This window comes from Lucilia sericata, unplaced genomic scaffold (assembly GCF_015586225.1).
Source record: "Lucilia sericata isolate MDLA Ls3-8-SP2 unplaced genomic scaffold, ASM1558622v1 Contig000877F_arrow, whole genome shotgun sequence".
Lineage (NCBI taxonomy): Eukaryota > Metazoa > Arthropoda > Insecta > Diptera > Calliphoridae > Lucilia > Lucilia sericata.
Window position 1 is genome coordinate 807 of NW_023994867.1, and position 22,625 is coordinate 23,431.

General features: G+C 35.2%; 1 protein-coding gene across 1 annotated transcript in view; it reads left to right on the forward strand.

Moving 5' to 3' along the window:
• The first annotated feature begins 20,500 nt into the window (after positions 1-20,500).
• Positions 20,501-22,625, forward strand: part of LOC119608731 — a 48,344-nt gene continuing 46,219 nt past the window's right edge. The window contains exons 1-2 of the mRNA XM_037963270.1: positions 20,501-20,695; positions 20,756-20,864. Coding sequence (XP_037819198.1) covers positions 20,642-20,695; positions 20,756-20,864 — 163 coding nt within the window. The 5' untranslated portion in view covers positions 20,501-20,641. The remainder of the gene's footprint in view (positions 20,696-20,755; positions 20,865-22,625) is intronic.

Here is a 22,625-nt window from a genome sequence, read left to right on the forward strand (position 1 = left end):
AACTAACTAACTAACTAACTAACTAACTAACTAACTAACTAACTAACTAACTAACTAACTAACTAACTAACTAACTAACTAACTAACTAACTAACTAACTAACTAACTAACTAACTACTAACTAACTAACTAACTAACTAACTAACTAACTACTAACTAACTAACTAACTAACTAACTAACTAACTAACTAACTAACTAACTAACTAACTAACTACTAACTAACTAACTAACTAACTAACTAACTAACTAACTAACTAACTAACTAACTAACTAACTAACTAACTAACTAACTAACTAACTAACTACTAACTAACTAACTAACTAACTAACTAACTAACTAACTAACTAACTAACTAACTAACTAACTAACTAACTAACTAACTAACTAACTAACTAACTAACTAACTAACTAACTACTAACTAACTAACTAACTAACTAACTAACTAACTAACTAACTAACTAACTAACTAACTAACTAACTAACTAACTAACTAACTAACTAACTAACTAACTAACTAACTAACTAACTAACTAACTAACTAACTAACTAACTAACTAACTAACTAACTAACTAACTAACTAACTAACTAACTAACTAACTAACTAACTAACTAACTAACTAACTAACTAACTAACTAACTAACTAACTAACTAACTAACTAACTAACTAACTAACTAACTAACTAACTAACTACTAACTAACTAACTAACTAACTACTAACTAACTAACTAACTAACTAACTAACTAACTACTAACTAACTAACTACTAACTAACTAACTAACTAACTAACTAACTACTAACTAACTACTAACTAACTAACTAACTAACTAACTAACTAACTAACTAACTAACTAACTAACTAACTAACTAACTAACTAACTAACTAACTACTAACTAACTAACTAACTAAGTAACTACCTAACTAACTAACTAACTAACTAACTAACTAACCACGTCCTTTTGACCGATATTTGCGAAACTTCAAATACCTGGGAAGTTACACTATTTTTCTGAAAGCTCGATCTGAGTGGAACAAAAGCACCTCCGCCGGGTGAAAAACGGTTTTTCGTATCATTAAGCACTTAGAAATCCGTAATTTAGTTGAATCTCAACCTATATTAAGATTCGCAACGGATGTAGAAGGAAGGAACTGAGGCCTTTATAATCGCATACATACATATATGATGTTTAAGTAACCTGGAGAAATATCGGCCATACATACATTTCATCGGCAAACATATTTTTGATTTTAGTTTTGCATCCTTTTTCAAGATTGGAAATTTTGTATAGGAACCGTACTATTATAGAAACCCATGTCTATTCATGAGTAAAACACTTCCCAGGTATATATTTTTCATCAGCAAAATCGGTCTATAAATAACGGAGATCTAAGAAAAATTCCTAAACAATCCCTGAAAATATTATGTTTTATTTTCAGTCTTAATTAATTTTTTTAAACATTTTTGTCCTTTATTTTATCGGGTTTTAATATAATTGAAATTGATTAGAGTTGGTTCAAAATTTCAAATAGATCACATTCAAATTTACATACTTCCGGAAAATGGGCACCTCTTCTGGATCGGTCCATTATTAGTCAATTAGTAAATTTCTATAAACAGTCGATGTGTTAATAAAAATCTAGCTTACTGTTGAAGAGTATTTAAGATTCGTCATAACCAAATACACTTGTACAATCGAACTTCTTTATATTCAGCTAATGTCTCCTGCAAACTACATAACAATTTATCTAGGTTTGACTAGTCCTCATAGATGCCACTGTTATTCACATTTCTTTCACATAAATACATACGCATTCATTCATTAATTTAAAAAAAAAAAAAAAACAATACCAACAATTCAGTGCAATACTCAAAATAACAACTGTAAACTATGGGTTTTAAATTTCAATAAACCAACGATGACAATTTGGCAATAGTACATACAAACAGAGTCAGAGAGCTTTGAATCTGTCGTCAGTTCCACGCACTCGTATACTTAGCGCAATGTACTCATATGATAAAAAGTGTGATGCAAAGTGTATCATTTAATACGAGTACATGTGAATTGTAATTTGCGGATTGTGATCACAAGTGTAAACAAATAGTTTTAAGTTTAAATATATATAAAACAAGTAAGAAGTTATAGTCGGGCCAGGCCGACCTGTATACGATAAAATGTAATTCAGTTTTCATAATAAAACATTTAAGTTGAATTGTACTTTGCCTCAGATATACATAATCCATTTATTGTTTAATAAAACTGTAGATATTTAAGTAAAATTTTGATGGGGGCTTTTTATAGGGGCTAGGGTCAAATGAGGCCCTATAATTATAAAGTTCATCAGGGTCATCAAGGCTAGTATAGAACTTGGTTTTGTAGCTTTTTGTCGAGATACGAGTATATTAAACATAATTATGAACTTAAAAGCCCTATTTGGCGGGCTCAGTTGTATGGGGCCTAGGTGAAATAATGGACCGATGTTAACTATTTTTAATAAGCTTCGTCTACAGTACCATAAAAGATCATGTGCTAAATTTCATTAGATTATCTCCAAAATTGCGACCTGTAGTTTGATTACAAGATTTAAAAGCCCTATTCGGGGGTTAAGTTGTATGGGGGCTAGGTGAAATAATGGACCGATGTTAAACATTTTCAATAGGCTTCGTCTACGATACCATAAAAGATCATGTGCCAAATTTCATTGAATTATCTCCAAAATTGCGACCTGTAGTTTGATTACAAGGATGAAATAATGAAGTGAAATAATGGACCGATCTTAACCATTTTCAATAGGCTTCGTCCCTGGGACAATAGAAGATCATGTACCAAATTTCATTGAATTATCTTCAAAATTGCGACCTGTAGTTTGATTACAAAGTTTACATGGACGGACGGACGGACAGACGGACGGACATAGCTAAATCGATTCTGAGCCGATTGGTATACTTTAAGGTGGGTATAGGACTAATATTATTGTGCGTTACAAACATCAGCACAAACCCAATATACCCTCCCCACTAAAGTGGTGTAGGGTATAAAAACTAAACACTAAAATGACACAATCTGTCAGATCTGTACAGTGAATGACCACACATTTTTGAAAAAAACATAGAAATTGTGCAAATTACTTAAAAATTAGTTTTTTTATTAAAACTAAATATTAATTATTTCATTAACCAACATTATAAATCATGTCTATTTACATTTTAAATGCAAAATTTTAACTTTAAGGTGAAGAAGTCGGACTTTTTTGTTTGATTGAAATAAAGAAAATATGAATAATTTTAAAGTATTTTGATGCGTTACAAATTTCTTTGGGGAGTTTAGACAAATATTGTATTTGAGTTTATTTTACAGTTGTTAGTTTTGCTATTTCTATGTTTTCTCTCACTGACCACACTTTTCAAATTGGAATTTGTTTTGGTTTTTTTTTTGTCGTTTTCAACCCAAAATTTACGTTTTTATTGCTCATTCATCACATTTTATTTCAAGGTTATGGAATTTGCGTGAAAAATTATATGATTTATTTCATACATATACTTTTAATAGTTAAATACATATTTTACTAAATATGTACATTAATACATATGTATGTACATATGTACGTGTGCACTTACCCAGCAAACATTGTCATATTAGGTAAGCTTCACGAACATGTTCCGCTAAATATGTGTATATGTATTTTCCAGTTATAAATGAGGATGTAAGGGGAATGTGTACTACATAAGATCCGAAGAAATATCATACACTATTTTACTCTCCTTTACATGGAAAATGTTCTGGTGTTTTAAGAGGGTTTCTTTGAGTTCCTTAGAATTTTACAGCATTATTCCTTGTAATAAGTAGAGAAAAATTACTCTCAAGAAATTTGGAGTTAAATTCGTCGAAAGTTCTAAATCCATTTGTCCAATTTTGTATAGTTGTGTTCGATGTTCTGTGTGTCCACTCGGAATACGTACCATCATACAAAATTTGGACTTGCTTATTTTGAGAAAGCTTCTTGTTCCGCCTTATGGGACCCCCCATACTTTTAACTCGACCCTCGTTGTGTCGAGTGGTTTTTCGTCTGGAGCTCCCTAAAAGCTTTTACAGCAAGTACATATATTCGTTCTTTCCTTGTCGATTAGTACCCCATGTTACCTTGGTGAAATCTCCATCTTGGTGTTATTTCAATATCCCAGGGAAAAGAGGTGCTACCAATAACTCTAGTCTGCCGGGACTATAAACTGGTGATGATCAAATGTATGCTCGGTCTTTCCATGGAATGATTTGGCACTACGAGTGGCCGGTTGCACACAGTACCAAGTCCTTACCGATCAATTGGTTGGGGATCCACGTAATGGTTGTGGTTTACTACCAAATTTGCGGGGAGAAAATATCCAAATGCCATATATGTTTGGATTCTCTCTCCGGTGCTGTTGCCATCTCAGCAGATGTCACTGGGTGATGTGATAGAGCAACTTATGCTGGATTCCTCAATCTCTTACTCTTCAGGCAGTAGGGTGACAATATAGGTTGGGGAAATTTTAGGATGACACTTGGTTGTTGCCTTTCATTCCATAGATCGTTCTTTATGGTCCGATAATGGAATGTAGATTGGTGAACGATCGGGAGATTTAGTAGACCTCTTACTTCAGGGATGTTCTCTGTGCTGTTGCCATCTCAATAGGTTGAGGTCCCCTAGAGGGATCCTGAATTATTGTCTGGGTATTTCGGACTACCAAATACATCTCTAGGTGCTGTTGCCGAATCAACAGGGGCATCTCAGTAGTGTGGTTGCGCGGGCTTTAAAAGGTTAAGGATTGTATTTGAAATAATGTAATCTTTTATGCCATCATAAGGGTGGTCACTTTCCTGTATACCGGAAGATTGATTCACCTGATGTTGGCGTTGCCTCCCCTTCTATTGACTTTAGACCATTGATTACTTCTTCCTTATCGGGGAATTGACCCCGAGCTCATTCCGCAACGAGGCTACTATGGCAAGAGATTAGTACTTCAGCAAAGTGCTTGTACATGGACCGGCACAGCCATGTACACAAATTGCCACCTGAGTTATTCATAGATGGATTCAGGTCTCAAGTCTACCCAGTGGATGAAAAAGACCACCTTGAAATAAGACCGTCACGTTAAGCACTTAGACATCTTGTCGATTAGTCCCGAGTGATCTGATGATGCAAAGCTTACATTTGGGAGAGTAACCGGTTGAAGCTTTCTTACAATACAATACGGTCTTAGATTTAACTTACTGCCTATCGGTAAATATGTTAACCTCATATTCTGTGTCTGTTCATGTACAGCCTTCCAATATATCCAGTATATATTCCCTGACTTGTCCTATAACCGTCTTTGGTCAATTTATCTTATTATTAGGAGCCGTTCGGCTGTAGTTCCTGCCTCATATCCTATATATGTATTTTACAATGATATTAAACTTTTTGTCTGAGGAAGTCCACCAGATTATTGAAGCATAAGTTGGAATTAGTTTAATCAAACTTTATAAAGCCATGTTTCTATAGTAGGATTAAGGTTCTCTTACATAGCACCAAGTACCGATGTATGTTATTGATCCTATGCTTTATTTTGAATGAAGTACATAACTCTGTCTGTCCAGGATACTGGGTTTAATGTGTTCTCTTTTTTCTGAAAATACAGCTTTCTTCAATGGTTTAACATTCAGTCCTCTCGGTTCACCATGGCTTAAGGCTTGTTAAGTGACACCTCGGCCCTACAACACAAATAATATGGATTTCTTCCTCTACGAAGTAATCCGATATCATTTGCTTAGCAGACAGGGGTAAGTCCATTATCTATTAATTGTACTTACCTAGATTTACTTGTATGGAAACTATGTAAAATCGTGGACCGATATTGTCCAATTTCAATGCCAAACAAACCTTCCAATATTTATGGAAAATTTCATTCCTTTAGCTAGTACCGTTCGTAATCAGGATCCAGAATATACACATGTGTATATGTATGTTTGTGAGTCTATGTCCAATATTTTCGAAAATTACGACTAGAACATACTAATGAATCACTGTACACTGCGATAAATTTTTTTAATATTTTGAAATTTTTATTAAAATTTCACACTTTTACAAAAATTAAAATATTTTGTGAAATTTTAAAATTGTTGTGAGATCGTGTGCTGGGTTTCAAATAATAAAAGTTTGTTCATATTGATGAAATGTTTAATGAAAAAAGTCCAATACAAATTTCAAGATTTAATTTTTCTTTCAAGTCACCGATTCTGGAAACCTGTTCTAATTGGAACTTTTTTAAATTGAACTTGTTTACATTATGTAAAATAATGTATCCTCTATCTACGTATCAAATGCATCAAATATTTGATCAGTGTGAACATTTAAGTATGTACATGAGTCTTACTGCCATTATAATTAATAATTTTGGAATGACTTGTACCATTGTTTATAATTTTTCATCTATTTTTTTTTTGTTATAACATTAGATGCTAAATATAACTACTGGTTAAATTTTGTTAACACTTAATAAATATTTTTGAACATTATATATCGTTATACCCTACAAATAATATTCGTCTTAAAAGTCTAACTTCTTTCCGGAGTTTCTAATGTTATTTACACCCCCTTCACACGAGCACACAAGTAATATGATCTGTCAAAATTTTGTGTAGAAGAGAACGGATGGGATCGTCTCAATGCAATATATAACGAAATCATCACACATTGAGAGGGAATACGGATGGAAAATTTGACAGTCGTATGGCTCTCTTCATTTTAGATCAGGGATGTATTTTTATGTAAAAACATCCAAAAAAGTGAAACAGCTGTTTCCATCTTACTTTGTCATTGTTTTAAACCAATCGTGTAAACACAAAAAATATAAATCATACGACTTTTATTTTCTTTTTGTCATACGGATGGAATTTCATTTTACTTTTTCATTAGACTTGTCGTACGTAAAGTGTGATCGTCTGAAGGGCCCTGTAATGAATACAGGGACAAGTGTGAACACAGAATTCGAATATGAACACTGTTCATGTATATTCTAAAGCAAAATCTCCATACATTTAGGGTAATATATTATTCGTTGTTAATACAATTTTTATTCCAAAAAAATTATGTTCAAAATCTATATATATAAAAATGAAAGTGTGTTTGTATGTATGTATGTATGTATGTATGTATGTATGTATGTATGTATGTATTATGTATGTATGTATGTATGTATGTATGTATGTTGTATGTATGTATGTACTGTATGTATGTCTGTATGTATGTCTGTCTTGTCTGTCTGTCTGTCTTCTGTCTGTCTGTCTGTCTGTCTGTCTGTCTGTCTGTCCTGTCTGTCTGTCTGTTGTCTGTCTGTCTGTCTGTCTGTCTGTCTGTCTGTCTGTCTGTCTGTCTGTCTGTCTGTCTGTCTGTCTGTCTGTCTGTCTGTCTGTCTGTCTGTCTGTCTGTCTGTCTTCTGTCTGTCTGTCTGTCTGTCTGTCTGTCTGTCTGTCTGTCTGTCTGTCTGTCTGTCTGTCTGTCGTCTGTCTGTCTGTCTGTCTGTCTGTCTGTCTGTCTGTCTGTCTGTCTGTCTGTCTGTCTGTCTTCTGTCTGTCTGTCTGTCTGTCTGTCTGTCTGTCTGTCTGTCTGTCTGTCTGTCTGTCTGTCTGTCTGTTCTGTCTGTCGTCTTCTGTCTGTCTGTCTGTCTGTCTGTCTGTCTGTCTGTCTGTCTGTCTGTCTGTCTGTCTGTCGTCTGTCTGTCTGTCTGTCTGTCTGTCTGTCTGTCTGTCTGTCTGTCTGTCTGTCTGTCTGTCTGTCTCTGTCTGTCTGTCTGTCTGTCTTTCGTCTGTCTGTCTGTCTGTCTGTCTGTCTGTCTGTCTGTCTGTCTGTCTGTCTGTCTGTTCTGTCTGTCTGTCTTTGTCTGTCTGTCTGTCTGTCTGTCTGTTGTCTGTCTGTCTGTCTGTCTGTCTGTCTGTCTGTCCTGTCTGTCTGTCTGTCTGTCTGTCTGTCTTCTGTCTGTCTGTCTGTCTGTCTGTCTGTCTGTCTGTTGTCTGTCTGTTTGTTTGTTGTTTGCTTTCGCCTGCTCCCCGGCTGGCCCGCTTTTCCTGCCCTTTTCCCGTTTCTTCTCTCTCCTGTCTGTCTGGCCGGCCCTCTCGGCTCCTTTTTCTGTTGCCCTTTCCTGTGGGCGCCGTGCCCCGCCCCTCTTCCGCCCCTATTCCCTTAGTATATCTGAGATATATAATAGTAGTTTTAACATCCATGTAAACATTTTGGGAAATAATTGGCGGACTACCCATGAGGGGAGCAGCACCTCCCATATTAATAAAATACAAAAATTGGTTTATCTGGGAAACTAATAGAACTAAATTCTTCAAATTTTGCACTAAGAACTTAAATATTCATCTGAACATTTTGGAGAAAAAAGAGCGGACTTTCGTCATGGGGGGCTTGGAGTCCCCATATAAATTAAATAGGAAAATTATTATATCTGAGAAACTATTAGAGCTAGAATCTTCAAATTTTAATTGATGAACTAAATATTCATGTGAACATTCAGAGAATAACGGGAATAACGGACTTTCAATGGGGGCTTGGCACCTCACATATGCAGTAAATACAAAATTTCGCTTATCTGGGAAACTAATAGAACAAGATTCTTCAAATATTGCAAGAAGAACTTTATTATACATATGAGAATTTTGGAGAAAAAAAGGGCGGACTTTCATCTGGGGGCTGTGAGTTCCCATATGAATTAAATAGAAAAATTCGTATATATGAGAAACTGTTAGAGCTAGAATCTTCAAATTCTACATGAAGATCTTTGACATTAATGTGAACATTTAGAGAATAACGGGCGGACTTTCAATGGGGTCTTGGCACCCCCTATATGAATTAAATACAAAATTTAGTATATCTGGGAAAATATTCGATTTTTTTTAATTTGTCATCGATTACATTAAAATCTTAATTAACGTTCGGAAAAAATGTATCTCTGGAAAACACTACAGTTAGAATCTTCAAAATTATTAAGAAGATTTTTTATTATATTACTTTTAGGGTAGCAAAGCACACTGGGTATAGCTAGTATTGTATAAAATAAAATGTTTAACATCAAAAGTACGTGTCTACATCTCACTATTATTTATTGCGTTTTTTTTCTAGTGTACAATTGTTATTGTGGTACTATTTGTTTTCTTTGTAGTCATAAATTGCAATGACCTTTCTTATGTTTTGGGGCATTTCCAAAAATTTATTTTTTTTTCTAAATTTTTTCATTTAAAAGTTTTGTTATTTTTCGTTTTATGCGTATTTTATTCAACTTTAATTTAAATTACTATCTTTACAATTTGTTTAATCTTATTTGTTAATACTTTTGTTACAGTTTGTTACAGTTGTAAAATTTTCTTTAAAATTTGTGCTCTATAATTTTTGTTAATTAATTTTGAAACTAATTTACAGTTTAATTGTAAGAGTCATATTTAAATTCGGTCAAATTTTCCTTCCCAGAAAATTTTGTTTGAAGGTACTGATTAGTACTTGCATAATTTCTTTAATGATTGAAGTCTTACTTGTAATAAAATCTTAAAATTATCTAAGCTTTATATTGGGTGTATAACTTTAAAATTAAGATTTAAAAAAAAAAAATTGGAAACAAAGTATTGGTCATTATTAGCTATGACTTTTTTCTATCTTTTTAGCTGCAAAAGGATTTTGAGGACTAGAATGAATCAAGCCAATTTCGAATATCCCATTCAGAAATGAAGCGTTACCCATAGAGAGCTCTTAATAAATATAACACTTCTGGTTCCACCAAATACAGTCCTTACCTTAGATATTTGGAGGTCGTTTCGACTGCTTGGACGGGCTTCATACTTCATCATCTCTTACGGTAGTTAGTTAGTTAGTTAGTTTTTTAGTCAGTTAGTTAGTTAGTTAGTTTAGTTAGTTAGTTAGTTAGTTAGTTAGTTATTTAGTTTTAGTTAGTTATTGTTCGTTAGTTAGTTAGTTAGTTTCGTTAGTTGTTAGTTAGTTAGTTTTTATTAGTTAGTTAGTTCGTTTGTTCGTTCGTTCGTTCGTTTCGTTCGTTCGTTCGTTCGTTTCGTTCGTTCGTTCGTTCGTTCGTTTCGTTGTTCGTTCGTCGTTTCGTTCGTTCGTTCGTTCGTTCGTTTTCGTTCGTTCGTTCGTTCGTTCGTTCGTTCGTTCTTTCGTTCGTTCGTTCGTTCGTTTCGTTCGTTCGTTCGTTCGTTCGTTCGTTCGTTGTTCGTTTCGTTCGTTTCTTTCGTTCGTTTCGTTCGTTCGTTCGTTCGTTTCGTTCGTTTCGTTCGTTCGTTCGTTCGTTCGTTCGTTCGTTCGTTCGTTCGTTCGTTCGTTCGTTCGTTCGTTCGTTTCGTTCGTTCGTTCGTTCTTTCTTCGTTCGTCTTCGTTCGTTCGTTCGTTCGTTCGTTCGTTCGTTGTTCGTTCTTGTTCGTTCAGTTCGTTCGTTATTAGTTCGTTCGTTCGTTCGTTCGTTCGTTCTTTTGTTCGTTAGTTAGTTCGTTCGTTAGTTCTTCGTTAGTTCGTTCGTTCGTTCGTTAGTTCGTTCGTTCGTTCGTTCGTTCGTTCTTCGTTCGTTCGTTCGTTCGTTCGTTCGTTCGTTCGTTCGTTCGTTCGTTGTTCGTTTTCGTTCGTTCGTTGTTCGTTCTTCGTTCGTTCGTTCGTTCGTTCGTTCGTTCGTTCTTCGTTGTTCTTCGTTCGTTCGTTCGTTCGTTCGTTCGTTTTTCGTTCGTTCGTTCGTTTCGTTCGTTCGTTCGTTCGTTCGTTCGTTCGTTCGTTCGTTCGTTCGTTCGTTTCGTTCGTTCGGTTCGTTCGTTCGTCGTTCGTCGTTCGTTCGTTCGTTCGTTCGTTCGTTACGTTTCGTTCGTTCGTTCGTTCGTTCGTTCGTTCGTTCGTTCGGTCGTTCGTTCGTTTCGTTCGTTCGTTCGTTCGTTCGTTCGTTCGTTCGTATCGTTCGTTCGTTCGTTCGTTCGTTCGTTCTTTCGTTCGTTCGTCGATTCGTTCGTTCGTTCGTTCGTTTCGTTCGTTCGTTTCGTTCGTTCGTTCGTTCGTTCGTTAGTTCGTTCGTTCGTTCGTTTCGTGCGTTCGTTCGTTCGTTCGTTTCAGTTCTTCGTTAGTTCGTTCGTTTTCGTTCGTTCGTCTTAGTTCGTTCGTTCGTTCGTTAGTTCGTTCGTTCGTTCGATTCGTTCTTTCTGTTACGTTCGTTCGTTCGTTCGTAGTTCGTCGTTCGTTCGTTCGTTCGTTCGTTCGTCGTTCGTTTTCGTTCGTTCGTTCGTTTCGTTCGTTCGTTCGTTCGTTCGTTTTCGTTCTTTCGTTCGTTCGTTTCGTTCGTTCGTTCGTTCGTTCGTTCGTTCGTTCGTTCGTTCTTCGTTCGTTCGTTCGTTCGTTCGTTTCGTTCGTTCGTTCGTTCGTTCGTTCTTTCGTTCGTTCGTTGTTCGTTCGTTCTTCGTTCGTTTCGTTCGTTCGTTCGTTCGTTCGTTCGTTCGTTCGTTCGTTCGTTCGTTCGTTCGTTCGTTCGTTTCGTTCGTTCTTCGTTCGTTCGTTTCGTTCGTTCGTTCGTTCGTTCGTTCGTTCGTTTCGTTTGTTGTTCGTTCTTTCGTTCGTTCGTTCGTTCGTTCGTTCGTTCGTTCTTCGTGTTCGTTTCGTTCGTTCGTTCGTTCGTTCGTTCGTTCGTTCGTTCGTTCGTTGTTCGTTCGTTCGTTCTTTCGTTGTTCGTCGTTCGTTCGTTTCGTTCGTTCTTTATTAGTTCGTTCGTTCCCCGCGCTGTCATTGCCCTTGTTCCGCGCTTTCCACATCTGGTGGGAATTGAACCTACGAGCTTCGTACCGTTGGTTGGATGCCAACTATCAGTTCTTCCCGAATGATTTACATTCGTCTGAATCCGTTAGTCCATTTCGATATGCAGTAAATAAGCTATATGATAACTAAGGTAGAATTTTATTAGTGCATTTTCAATTCCCCAAATAATTTTAAAACTAATTTTCTTAAGTGTTCCAGTGTAAAAAATTAGTTCACGTTCACACCTCTATTGAAATAGAAAATAATACCTACATTCATATTAATATTATCGATTTCTCTATTATTCTGACATTTTTGGATTGTCTCTTATTTTTTATTATCTATCAATAATAAACAAACAAAAAAGAAAAGCATTTAGTCAAGCTATCTTATTAGGAAAATTTAATAGTTAATTTGTTATTATTAATATTGTTTACTTTTTGATGTAGATAATAAGTTTGAAATGTCTCTAAATTCAACTTGTATTTACCAATAAACGATAAGATTACTGGGCACGGTTATTGCAAAAAATAAAAAACAGTTATATCGATTAAAATTCTAGTCGTTCGTAAATTTTTCCCCTGTACAACAGTTTGTTCAGTGTTTCAGAAATTCGTTGTAAAAGGAAAATTTCAAAAATATTAAAAAAATAAAACAAATTAATTAAAAGTAAACAAATTTTGTAATATTTCCAAAAAATATATATATATTAAAATGGTTTTGTCTATGTTTTATTTTATATTCTTAATTTTGGGGTTTGGCTCTAGTCGTAAGGGTAAGATTTATTCTAAATTAATAAGATTGAAAATGTGTTTTATTGTATTTTTAACTAATTGCAACAGATATTTATCACCTTTTTGTGCTCGAATCCAAGACGTGATGGAGATCGTTTAACTAGTAAGTGATTTTTTGATATTTATTGAACAAAACTCATTAATTTAATTTAAAAACTGTTTATTTTGTGATACAAATTCTGGGGAAGCTTGGCATTGTTTGTTTATGATAATAAGTTCTTTCATAGTCAGGGTTCGGCATTATATCTACAATTATTTATACACTACCCCAGAGAAATATTTTGATTTATTAAGTTTAATGCAACATCATTCGATACAACCGGAACGGGTTTACAAACATAGCCGGAAGTATCTGTAATGAAACGGTGGGTAGGTTATGCTTTCCCCGCGGTTGGGACACAGTGAGTGCCACGATGTCTGGCTCCGTACAGTTGTCACTAGAACTGAACCAGAAGCTAACTAGAATTGAACTAGAACTGAACTAGAGCTGAACTAGAACTGAACTAAAACTGAACTAAAACTGAACTAAAACTGAACTACAACTGAAGTAGAACTGAACTAGAGCTGAACTAGACTGAACTAGAACTGAACTAGAACTGAACTAGAACTGAACTAGAACTGAACTAGACTGACTAGAACTGAACTAGAACTGAACTAGAACTGAACTAGAACTGAACTAGAACTGAACTAGAACTGAACTAGAACTGAACTAGAACTGAACTAGAACTGAACTACAACTGAACTACAACTGAACTACAACTGAACTACAACTGAACTACAACTGAACTACAACTGAACTACAACTGAAACTACAACTGAACTAGAACTGAACTAGAACTGAACTAGAACTGAACTAGAATGAACTAGAACTGAACTAGAAACTGAACGAGACTGAACTAGAACTGAACTAGAACTGAACTAGAACTGAACTAGAACTGAACTAAACTGAACTAGAACTGAACTAGACTGAACTAGAACTGAACTAGAACTGAACTAGAACTGAACTAGAACTGAACTAGAACTGAACTAGAACTGAACTAGAACTGAACTAGAACTGAACTAGAACTGAACTAGAACTGACTAGAACTGAACTAGAACTGAACTAGAACTGAACTAGAACTGAACTACTGAACTGAACTAGAACTGAACTAGAACTGAACTAGAACTGAACTGAACTAGAACTGAACTAGAACTGAACTAGAACTGAACTAGAACTGAACTAGAACTGAACTAGAACTGAACTAGAACTGAACTAGAACTGAACTAGAACTGAACTAGAACTGAACTAGAACTGAACTAGAACTGAACTAGAACTGAACTAGAACTGAACTAGAACTGAACTGGAACTGAACTGGAACTGAACTAGAACTGAACTAGAACTGAACTAGAACTGAACTAGAACTGAACTAGAACTTAACTAGAACTGAACTAGAACTGAACTAGAACTGAACTAGAACTGAACTAGAACTGAACTAGAACTGAACTAGAACTGAACTAGAACTGAACTAGAACTGAACTAGAACTGAACTAGAACTGAACTAGAACTGAACTAGAACTGAACTAGAACTGAACTAGAACTGAACTAGAACTGAACTAGAACTGAACTAGAACTGAACTAGAACTGAACTAGAACTGAACTAGAACTGAACTAGAACTGAACTAGAACTGACTAGAACTGAACTAGAACTGAACTAGAACTGAACTAGAACTGAACTACAACTGAACTAGAACTGAACTAGAACTGAACTAGAACTGAACTAGAACTGAACTAGAACTGAACTAGAATTGAACTAGAACTGAACTAGAGCTGAACTAGAACTGAACTAAAACTGAACTAAAACTGAACTAAAACTGAACTACAACTGAAGTAGAACTGAACTAGAGCTGAACTAGAACTGAACTAGAACTGAACTAGAACTGAACTAGAACTGAACTAGAACTGAACTAGAACTGAACTAGAACTGAACTAGAACTGAACTAGAACTGAACTAGAACTGAACTAGAACTGAACTAGAACTGAACTAGAACTGAACTAGAACTGAACTAGAACTGAACTAGAACTGAACTAGACTGAACTAGAACTGAACTAGAACTGAACTAGAACTGAACTAGAACTGAACTAGAACTGAACTAGAATTGAACTAGAACTGAACTAGAAATGAACTAGAACTGAACTAGAACTGAACTAGAACTGAACTAGAACTTAACTAGAACTGAACTAGAACTGAACTAGAACTGAACTAGAACTGAAACTAGAACTGAACTAGAACTGAACTAGACTGAACTGAACTGAACTAGAACTGAACTAGAACTGAACTAGAACTGAACTAGAACTGAACTAGAACTGAACTAGAACTGAACTAGAACTGAACTAGAACTGAACTAGACGAACTAGAAATGAACTAGAACTGAACTAGAACTGAACTAGAACTGAACTAGACTGAACTAGAACTGAACTCGAACTGAACTAGGAACTGAACGAGAACTGGAACTAGAACTGAACTAGAACTGGAACTAGAAAACTGATCTAGAACTGAACTAGAACTGGAACTGGAGACTGAACTAGGAACTGAACTAGAACTGAACTAGAAACTGAACTAGAACTGAACTAGAACTGAACTAGGACTGAACTAGGAACTGAACTAGAACTGACTAGAACTGAACTAGAACTGAACTAGAACTGAACTAGAAACTGAAACTAGAACTGAACTAGAACTGAACTAGAACTGAACTAGAACTGACTAGAACTGAACTGGAACTGACGATAACTGAACTAGAACTGAACCTAGAACTGAACTCGAACTGAATTAGAACTGAAACTAGAACTGAACTAGAACTGAACTAGAACTGAACTAGAACTGAACTAGAACTGAACTAGAACTGAACTAGAACTGAACTAGAACTGAACTAGACGAACTAGAACTGAACTAGAAATGAACTAGAACTGAACTAGAACTGAACTAGAACTGAACTAGAACTGAACTAGAACTGAACTAGAACTGAACTAGAACTGAACTAGAACTGAACTAGAACTGAACTAGAACTGAACTAGAACTGAAACTAGAACTGAACTAGAACTGAACTGGAACTGAACTGGAACTGAACTAGAACTGAACTAGAACTGAACTAGAACTGAACTAGAACTGAACTAGAACTGAACTAGAACTGAACTAGAACTGAACTAGAACTGAACTAGAACTGAACTAGAACTGAACTAGAACTGAACTAGAACTGAACTAGAACTGAACTAGAACTGAACTAGAACTGAACTAGAACTGAACTGGAACTGAACTAGAACTGAACTAGAACTGAACTAGAACTGAACTAGAACTGATCTAGAACTGAACTAGAACTGAACTAGAACTGAACTAGACTGACTAGAACTGAACTAGAACTGAACTAGAACTGAACTAGAACTGAACTGAACTGAACTGGAACTGAACGAGAACTGACTAGAACTGAACTAGAACTGAACTAGAACTGAACTAGAACTGAACTAGAACTGAACTAGAACTGAACTAGAACTGAACTAGAACTGAACTAGAACTGAACTAGAACTGAACTAAACTGAACTAGAACTGAACTAGAACTGAACTAGAACTGAACTAGAACTGAACTAGAACTGAACTAGAACTGAACTAGAACTGAACGAGAACTGAACTAGAACTGAACTAGAACTGAACTAGAACTGAACTAGAACTGAACTGAACTGAACTGGAACTGAACTGGAACTGAACTAGAACTGAACTAGAACTGAACTAGAACTGAACTAGAACTGAACTAGAACTGAACTAGAACTGAACTAGAACTGAACTAGAACTGAACTAGAACTGAACTAGAACTGACTAGAACTGAACTAAGAAACTGACTGAACTGAACTAGAACTGAACTAGAACTGAACTAGAACTGAACTAGAACTGAACTAGAACTGAACTTGAAACTGAAACTAGAACTGAACTGAACTGAACTATAATGAACTAGAACTGACTAGAACTGAACTAGAACTGAAATTAGAACTAAAATAGAACTGACCTAGAACTGAACGAGAACTGAACTAGAACTGGACCTAGAACTGAACTGAACTAGAACTGACTAGAACTGAACTGTGAACTGAACTTGAATAACTGAACTAGAACTGAACTAGAACTGAACTAGAACTGAACTAGAACTGAACTAGAACTGAACTAGAACTGAACTAGAACTGAACTAAGAACTGAACTAGAACTGAACTGGAACTGATTTCTGATGGCTGGTCATAATTCTTTTATAGGTTTAAAGCACATAATAGGCCCGATGTTTTCTTTCTAGTTCCACATAATCCCTCCTAATCTACCTAGAAAAACATTTTCACCAGAATAACAATAAAAGAAAAATGCAGTAACTGTGGTCAAAATCACACTGCTAACTATCGCGGATGTCCAGTATATCTACACATCCAACAATCAAATAAGGCCAGAAGACCTTTATATGCTCAATATAAAGCTTCTAACTTCCCAAGCCTTCCTAATACTTCTAGTGCTCAATATAGAAGTATCACAAATAAAAGCAATCAGAATAAATCGTATGCCCATACGACAAAAGAGGGTTCCGTTACCCAAATGAATGCAAATCAAACTTCTAGTGCCCAATATAGAAGTCTTACAAATAAGAATAATGAGAATTTGCAATCAAACAATGAAAATAATGCCCCATTATTTTCATATGCACATGCATTAAAAGAGGGTGTGCCTGCACCCGAAACAAATTCTCAAAGCTCTATTGAGAATCTAATTCAAACCATGAACAGTTTCATGGCAAATATGCAAAATATGTTTCAACAATTAATGCAGAATCAAAGCATGCTCATGCAGATCCTGCTAAATAAAAATGAATTCTCTAAGAATTTGTTTTTGGAATGCTAACGGCCTTAGCCAACACAAGAATGAAGTAGAACAATTCCTGCTACTTCAGGAAATTGACGTACTACTCGTCTCTGAAACACACTTTACCCTAAAGAATTGTTTCAGAATTAATGGATACTACACTTATGATACAAAACATCCAAGTGGCAGAGCCCTTGGTGGAACAGCCATTTTAGTGAGAAAAAATATTAGACATTTCCCAATGCCAGAATACAAAAAGGACCATATCCAGGCCACCTCTATAAATATACCTGATAGTCGAGTTACAATATCTTCAATATATTGTCCTCCTAGGTATAATGTTAATCGAGAGCAGTTTCTCGAATACTTTAAAACTCTTGGCCCAAGATTCATAGCAGCTGGTGATTATAATGCAAAACATACATTTTGGGGCTCTCGCCTCATTACTCCCAAAGGCAGACAATTGCTAGAAGCAATATCGTACAACAGACTAGATGCCATATCTAGTGGCCAACCTACCTATTGGCCTACAGACCTCAATAAGATTCCCGATCTAATTGACTTTGCTGTAATCAAAAATATAAAACGAGAATTTATTTCAGTGATCCCTTCATTGGACCTCTCGTCAGACCACTCGCCTACAATTTTAACGTTATTAGAAACCCCAAATAAATTGGAAAACTATTGTTCTTGTTTCCCTAACAAGAAAACCAACTGGTTAAAGTATAAAATGTATGTTAGCTCACACCTGCCACAAAACATTTCATTGAAGAATGACCATGAAATACAATTCGCTGTCGATATATTTACGGATCTTACAAGATGCTGTCAAAGTGTCTACACCCCAGTCACCTTGGGAGACTTCAAAAAATCGAAATGTCCTAGGAACATTGAGTCTCTTATTAAAGAAAAGAGAACACTCAGACGTCAATGGCAACAATCACGATCTCCAAACATAAAGGTTAAACTTAATCAGTGCCAAAGAAGACTTCACATCGCTTTAAAGGATAATAAGGAATCTAATCTGAGAAATTATCTCAAAAACTTAGACCCTACTAAGAAAACAGAATATAGTCTCTGGAAAGCTGTTAAAAATATGCAGTGCCCTATTGCATATGAGTCACCTATACGCCTCCAGAATGGTCAATGGGCAAGAAATACGTCAGAAAAAATTGAAGCATTCGCCAATCACTTGGAGAATGTGTTTACTCAAAATGATACAGATTCTTCTATTAGTGCTAACATTATAAATAATGTGGTTCCACACCCAATAAAATTCCGGTTCTCTACCGTGAAGATGACAATCAAAGGTCTAAAGGCGGGAAAATCACCTGGTATAGATAAAATTACTACCACGATGATAAGTAACCTGCCCAATTCAGCACTGAGAATTATTTTGTTCATCTTTAACTCGATGCTACGTATCCTAACTCATGGAAAGTATCCGAGATTGTTATGATACCAAAACCGCGGAAAGATGTCACTCAAGTGACATCATACCGTCCCATTAGCCTGTTGTCTTTATTCTCAAAACTTTTTGAAAAGTTATTGCTTGAAAGCCTTTTAGTACACTTTAACGATAATCGCATTATTCCTGGCCATCAGTTTGGTTTCAGAAGAAAGCACAGCACTATCGAACAGGTACATCGAATAACAACTCTTATTCGGAAGGCCTTCGAGAGCAAGCAATATTGCTCTGCATTATTCATAGATATTTCTCAAGCTTTTGATAAAGTCTGGCACGATGGACTAATACACAAAATTATCACATTACTACCTACGAATGTTCACAAACTGCTTAAATATTACATATATGAAAGATCTTTTCAAATCAGATCTAAAGATGTGATCTCTTCACGTCGAAAAATATCTGCTGGAGTACCCCAGGGGAGTATTCTAGGTCCGCTCCTATATATTTTATATACTGCAGATATGCCAACGAGCGCACTGACTCACACATCTACATTTGCGGATGATACCGCTTTTGTAAGCATGCATGCAAACCCTTCAATAGCTTCTGAACAACTCCAGATTCACATCGGCGAATTGGAAAAATGGCTGGACAAATGGAAAATAAAAGTCAATGCTACAAAATGTACTCACGTTACATTTACTTTAAGAAGGGAAAATTGTCCTCCCGTGCAGATAAACAATATAAAAATTCCTGAACAAAGCCATGTGAAATATCTTGGTATCCACCTTGATCGCCGCTTAACATGGACTCACCACATTGAAGCCAAGGTTACACAAATAAAATTAAAGTCAGCTCAATTGTACTGGCTAATTGGACCACGGTCTGCTCTAGACTTGGAATACAAAGTGCTTTTGTACAAAACAGTTATAAAACCGATATGGCTATACGGCATTCAACTGTGGGGAACAGCCTCCTCATCTAATGTTGAAAAATTACAAAGAAAGCAGTCAGCACTGTTAAGGTCAATAACAGGTGCCCCGTGGTACATTCGCAATAGTAATATTCATAGGGATCTCAATGTCCCCATAATACGCGAGGAGATCAAACTCTCTTGTTTAACCTACCTGTCGAAACTAATGGATCACCCAAATCCCCTTGCCAGGGAGTTGCTGTCATTTGAGGGTCATAGACGACTGAGAAGAACGGAAACATTGGATTTTGCCAGATAATCAAATTATCGAGAACTTTTGTTGAAATTGCAGTGGCAATAACGACGTTAGTTATAGTTTAGGTTAAGATTTCAATACTTATTGTAAATTTCTATGTAAGAAAGATTCAATAAATAATAACTAAAATGAAAAAAAAAAAAAAAAAAACAAATTTTTCATTAGCAAACCCGTTAGTTCGATCCGCTAACGTTTACGTTATTAGGCTTCTGGCAATGTTGCGTAGAGATCGACAACAATTAAAAAGCTTTTTTGCTTTTGCTCGTATTAACTAAATAAGTATTCAAAATGATAAGATAACATCTTAATAATAATATTATTCTTTTTTTCGTATGAACTAAAAGCGTCTGTATATATTATTTTAAGATAATATTCAGTCGCTTCCATAGTAAAGCAGCATTATTTTGTGTCGTCTTTAATTAAAATAAATCTTTTTCATATAAATAATAATATTTTCAAATTAAATTTTGTATTAAATACTTTTAAATACTTTAATTGAATAAGAATTCAAAAAGCTTGTACTTGACTGAGAAAATTTATTCATAAACAAGTGAAAATGCTTATCAGCGATATAGTCTATCTGATATTTCTGATGATATTATTATTTATCGTAAGTTTTTGAGAAATTCCAAAAGATATCTGCTAAATCTACAATATTTATTCCTTATAGATTATTTATAAGGGATTCTCGTTTAGTTCTCGTTCGAATGATCAAGATAATAATTTCAATGCTACGCGGGATGAATTATACTACAATCGTCATTGTCTGCCGGGAACAGGTATGTTTAGCAGGGGGTTCAAAATAACAATAGTATTAAATTGAAATTCTTAAGAAATTCAGCAATATTTATTATAGGGATCTCAGTATTTGTTTAAATATTTATTTGATCTTAAATGAATTATACATCAGTATAGAGATAACTAAACTGAGTCAACTGATTTTCTACGTTTATTTATTTTGGCAAAAGTTTTGTATAATAAAATCAAATATTTAGTTAAATGATAAATGAAAATATTTACTCTGTAGTGTTCGCTATTTTTTCGGGTAAATATTTGTGAAATTCACATAAATATATTGCTGAAGAAGTATGATGATGTTATTTTTTATCTCAAGATCTTAATGAAGATCTTTAACCAAATAGAGGACATTTTATTACGTAGACCACCATAGTGGAGAGAGCATTTTTATTGTATAAACATTAATTAGAGGATTAGATCCGAAGAAATACAGCCATGTCGTTACATATGTTTACATGAAACACAGGTTGGCATTTTGTCGGCCTAACCGATACTGAACTTTGATCTGCGATGCTACATCAATGATGTCGTAATACGTTTAAGAGTAATTTATCGAAATCAATTATGCAGAAGGGGCAGGGATTCTCTGAATGCAGCCTTATGCTGGGAGTAACCAGGGCCGTTAAGCCTGCGAAGACAGAAATCTGTCTAATCACAAAAAAATACTAAGGCCCGGGGAAAATACAAGAAGATACCGAGCCTTAGTCCTACTAGCTTTATAAATATGTGATTCGATTAACTCTTATAATAATTTTGTACAAAAAAGTGTAAGACAAAACCACTACAGGGAGTTCAGCGAACATGTTACTTGGGTACTGAGCACTAGGTCAACCAATGTTCTGGAAACATTGCTGGATATTCTCTCAATTGGAACATATATAAGATATGAGACAGAACGAAAGCATTTAACAGCCCAGACTATAGATTGGATTTAAGAATAGGCTATAGACTAGACTATAGACTAGACTAGACTATAGACTAGATTATTGACTAGACTGTAGAAGAGGCTATAGACTAACATATAGACTGAATTATAGACTAGAGTATAGACTAGACTGTCGACTGGACTATAGACTAGACTGTATACTACACTATGTACTAGACTATAGACCAGACTATAGACTAGACTTTAGACTAGACTATAGTCTAGCCTATAGACTAGACTAGACTAGACTATAGACTAGACAATAGACTAGATTATAGTCTAGGCTATAGACTGGACTATATACTAGACTATAGACTAGACTATAGACTAGACTATAGATTAGACTATAGACTAGACTATAGACTAGACTATAGACTAGACCATAGACTAGACTATAGACTAGACTATAGACTAGACTATAGACTAGACTATAGACTAGACTATAGACTAGACTATAGACTAGACTATATACTAGACTATAGACTAGACTACAGACTAGACTATGGACTAGAATATAGACTAGACTATAGACTAGACTATAGACTAGACTATAGAATAGACTATAGACTAGACTATAGACTAGACTATAGACTAGACTAAAGACTAGACTATAGACTAGACTATAGACTAGTCTATAGACTAGACTAGACTATAGACTAGTCTATAGACTAGTCTATAGACTAGACTAGACTATAGACTAGTCTAGCTAGACTAGACTAGACTATAGACTAGACTATAGACTAGACTATAGACTAGACTATAGACTAGACTATAGACTAGACTATAGAATAGTCTATAGACTAGACTAGACTATAGA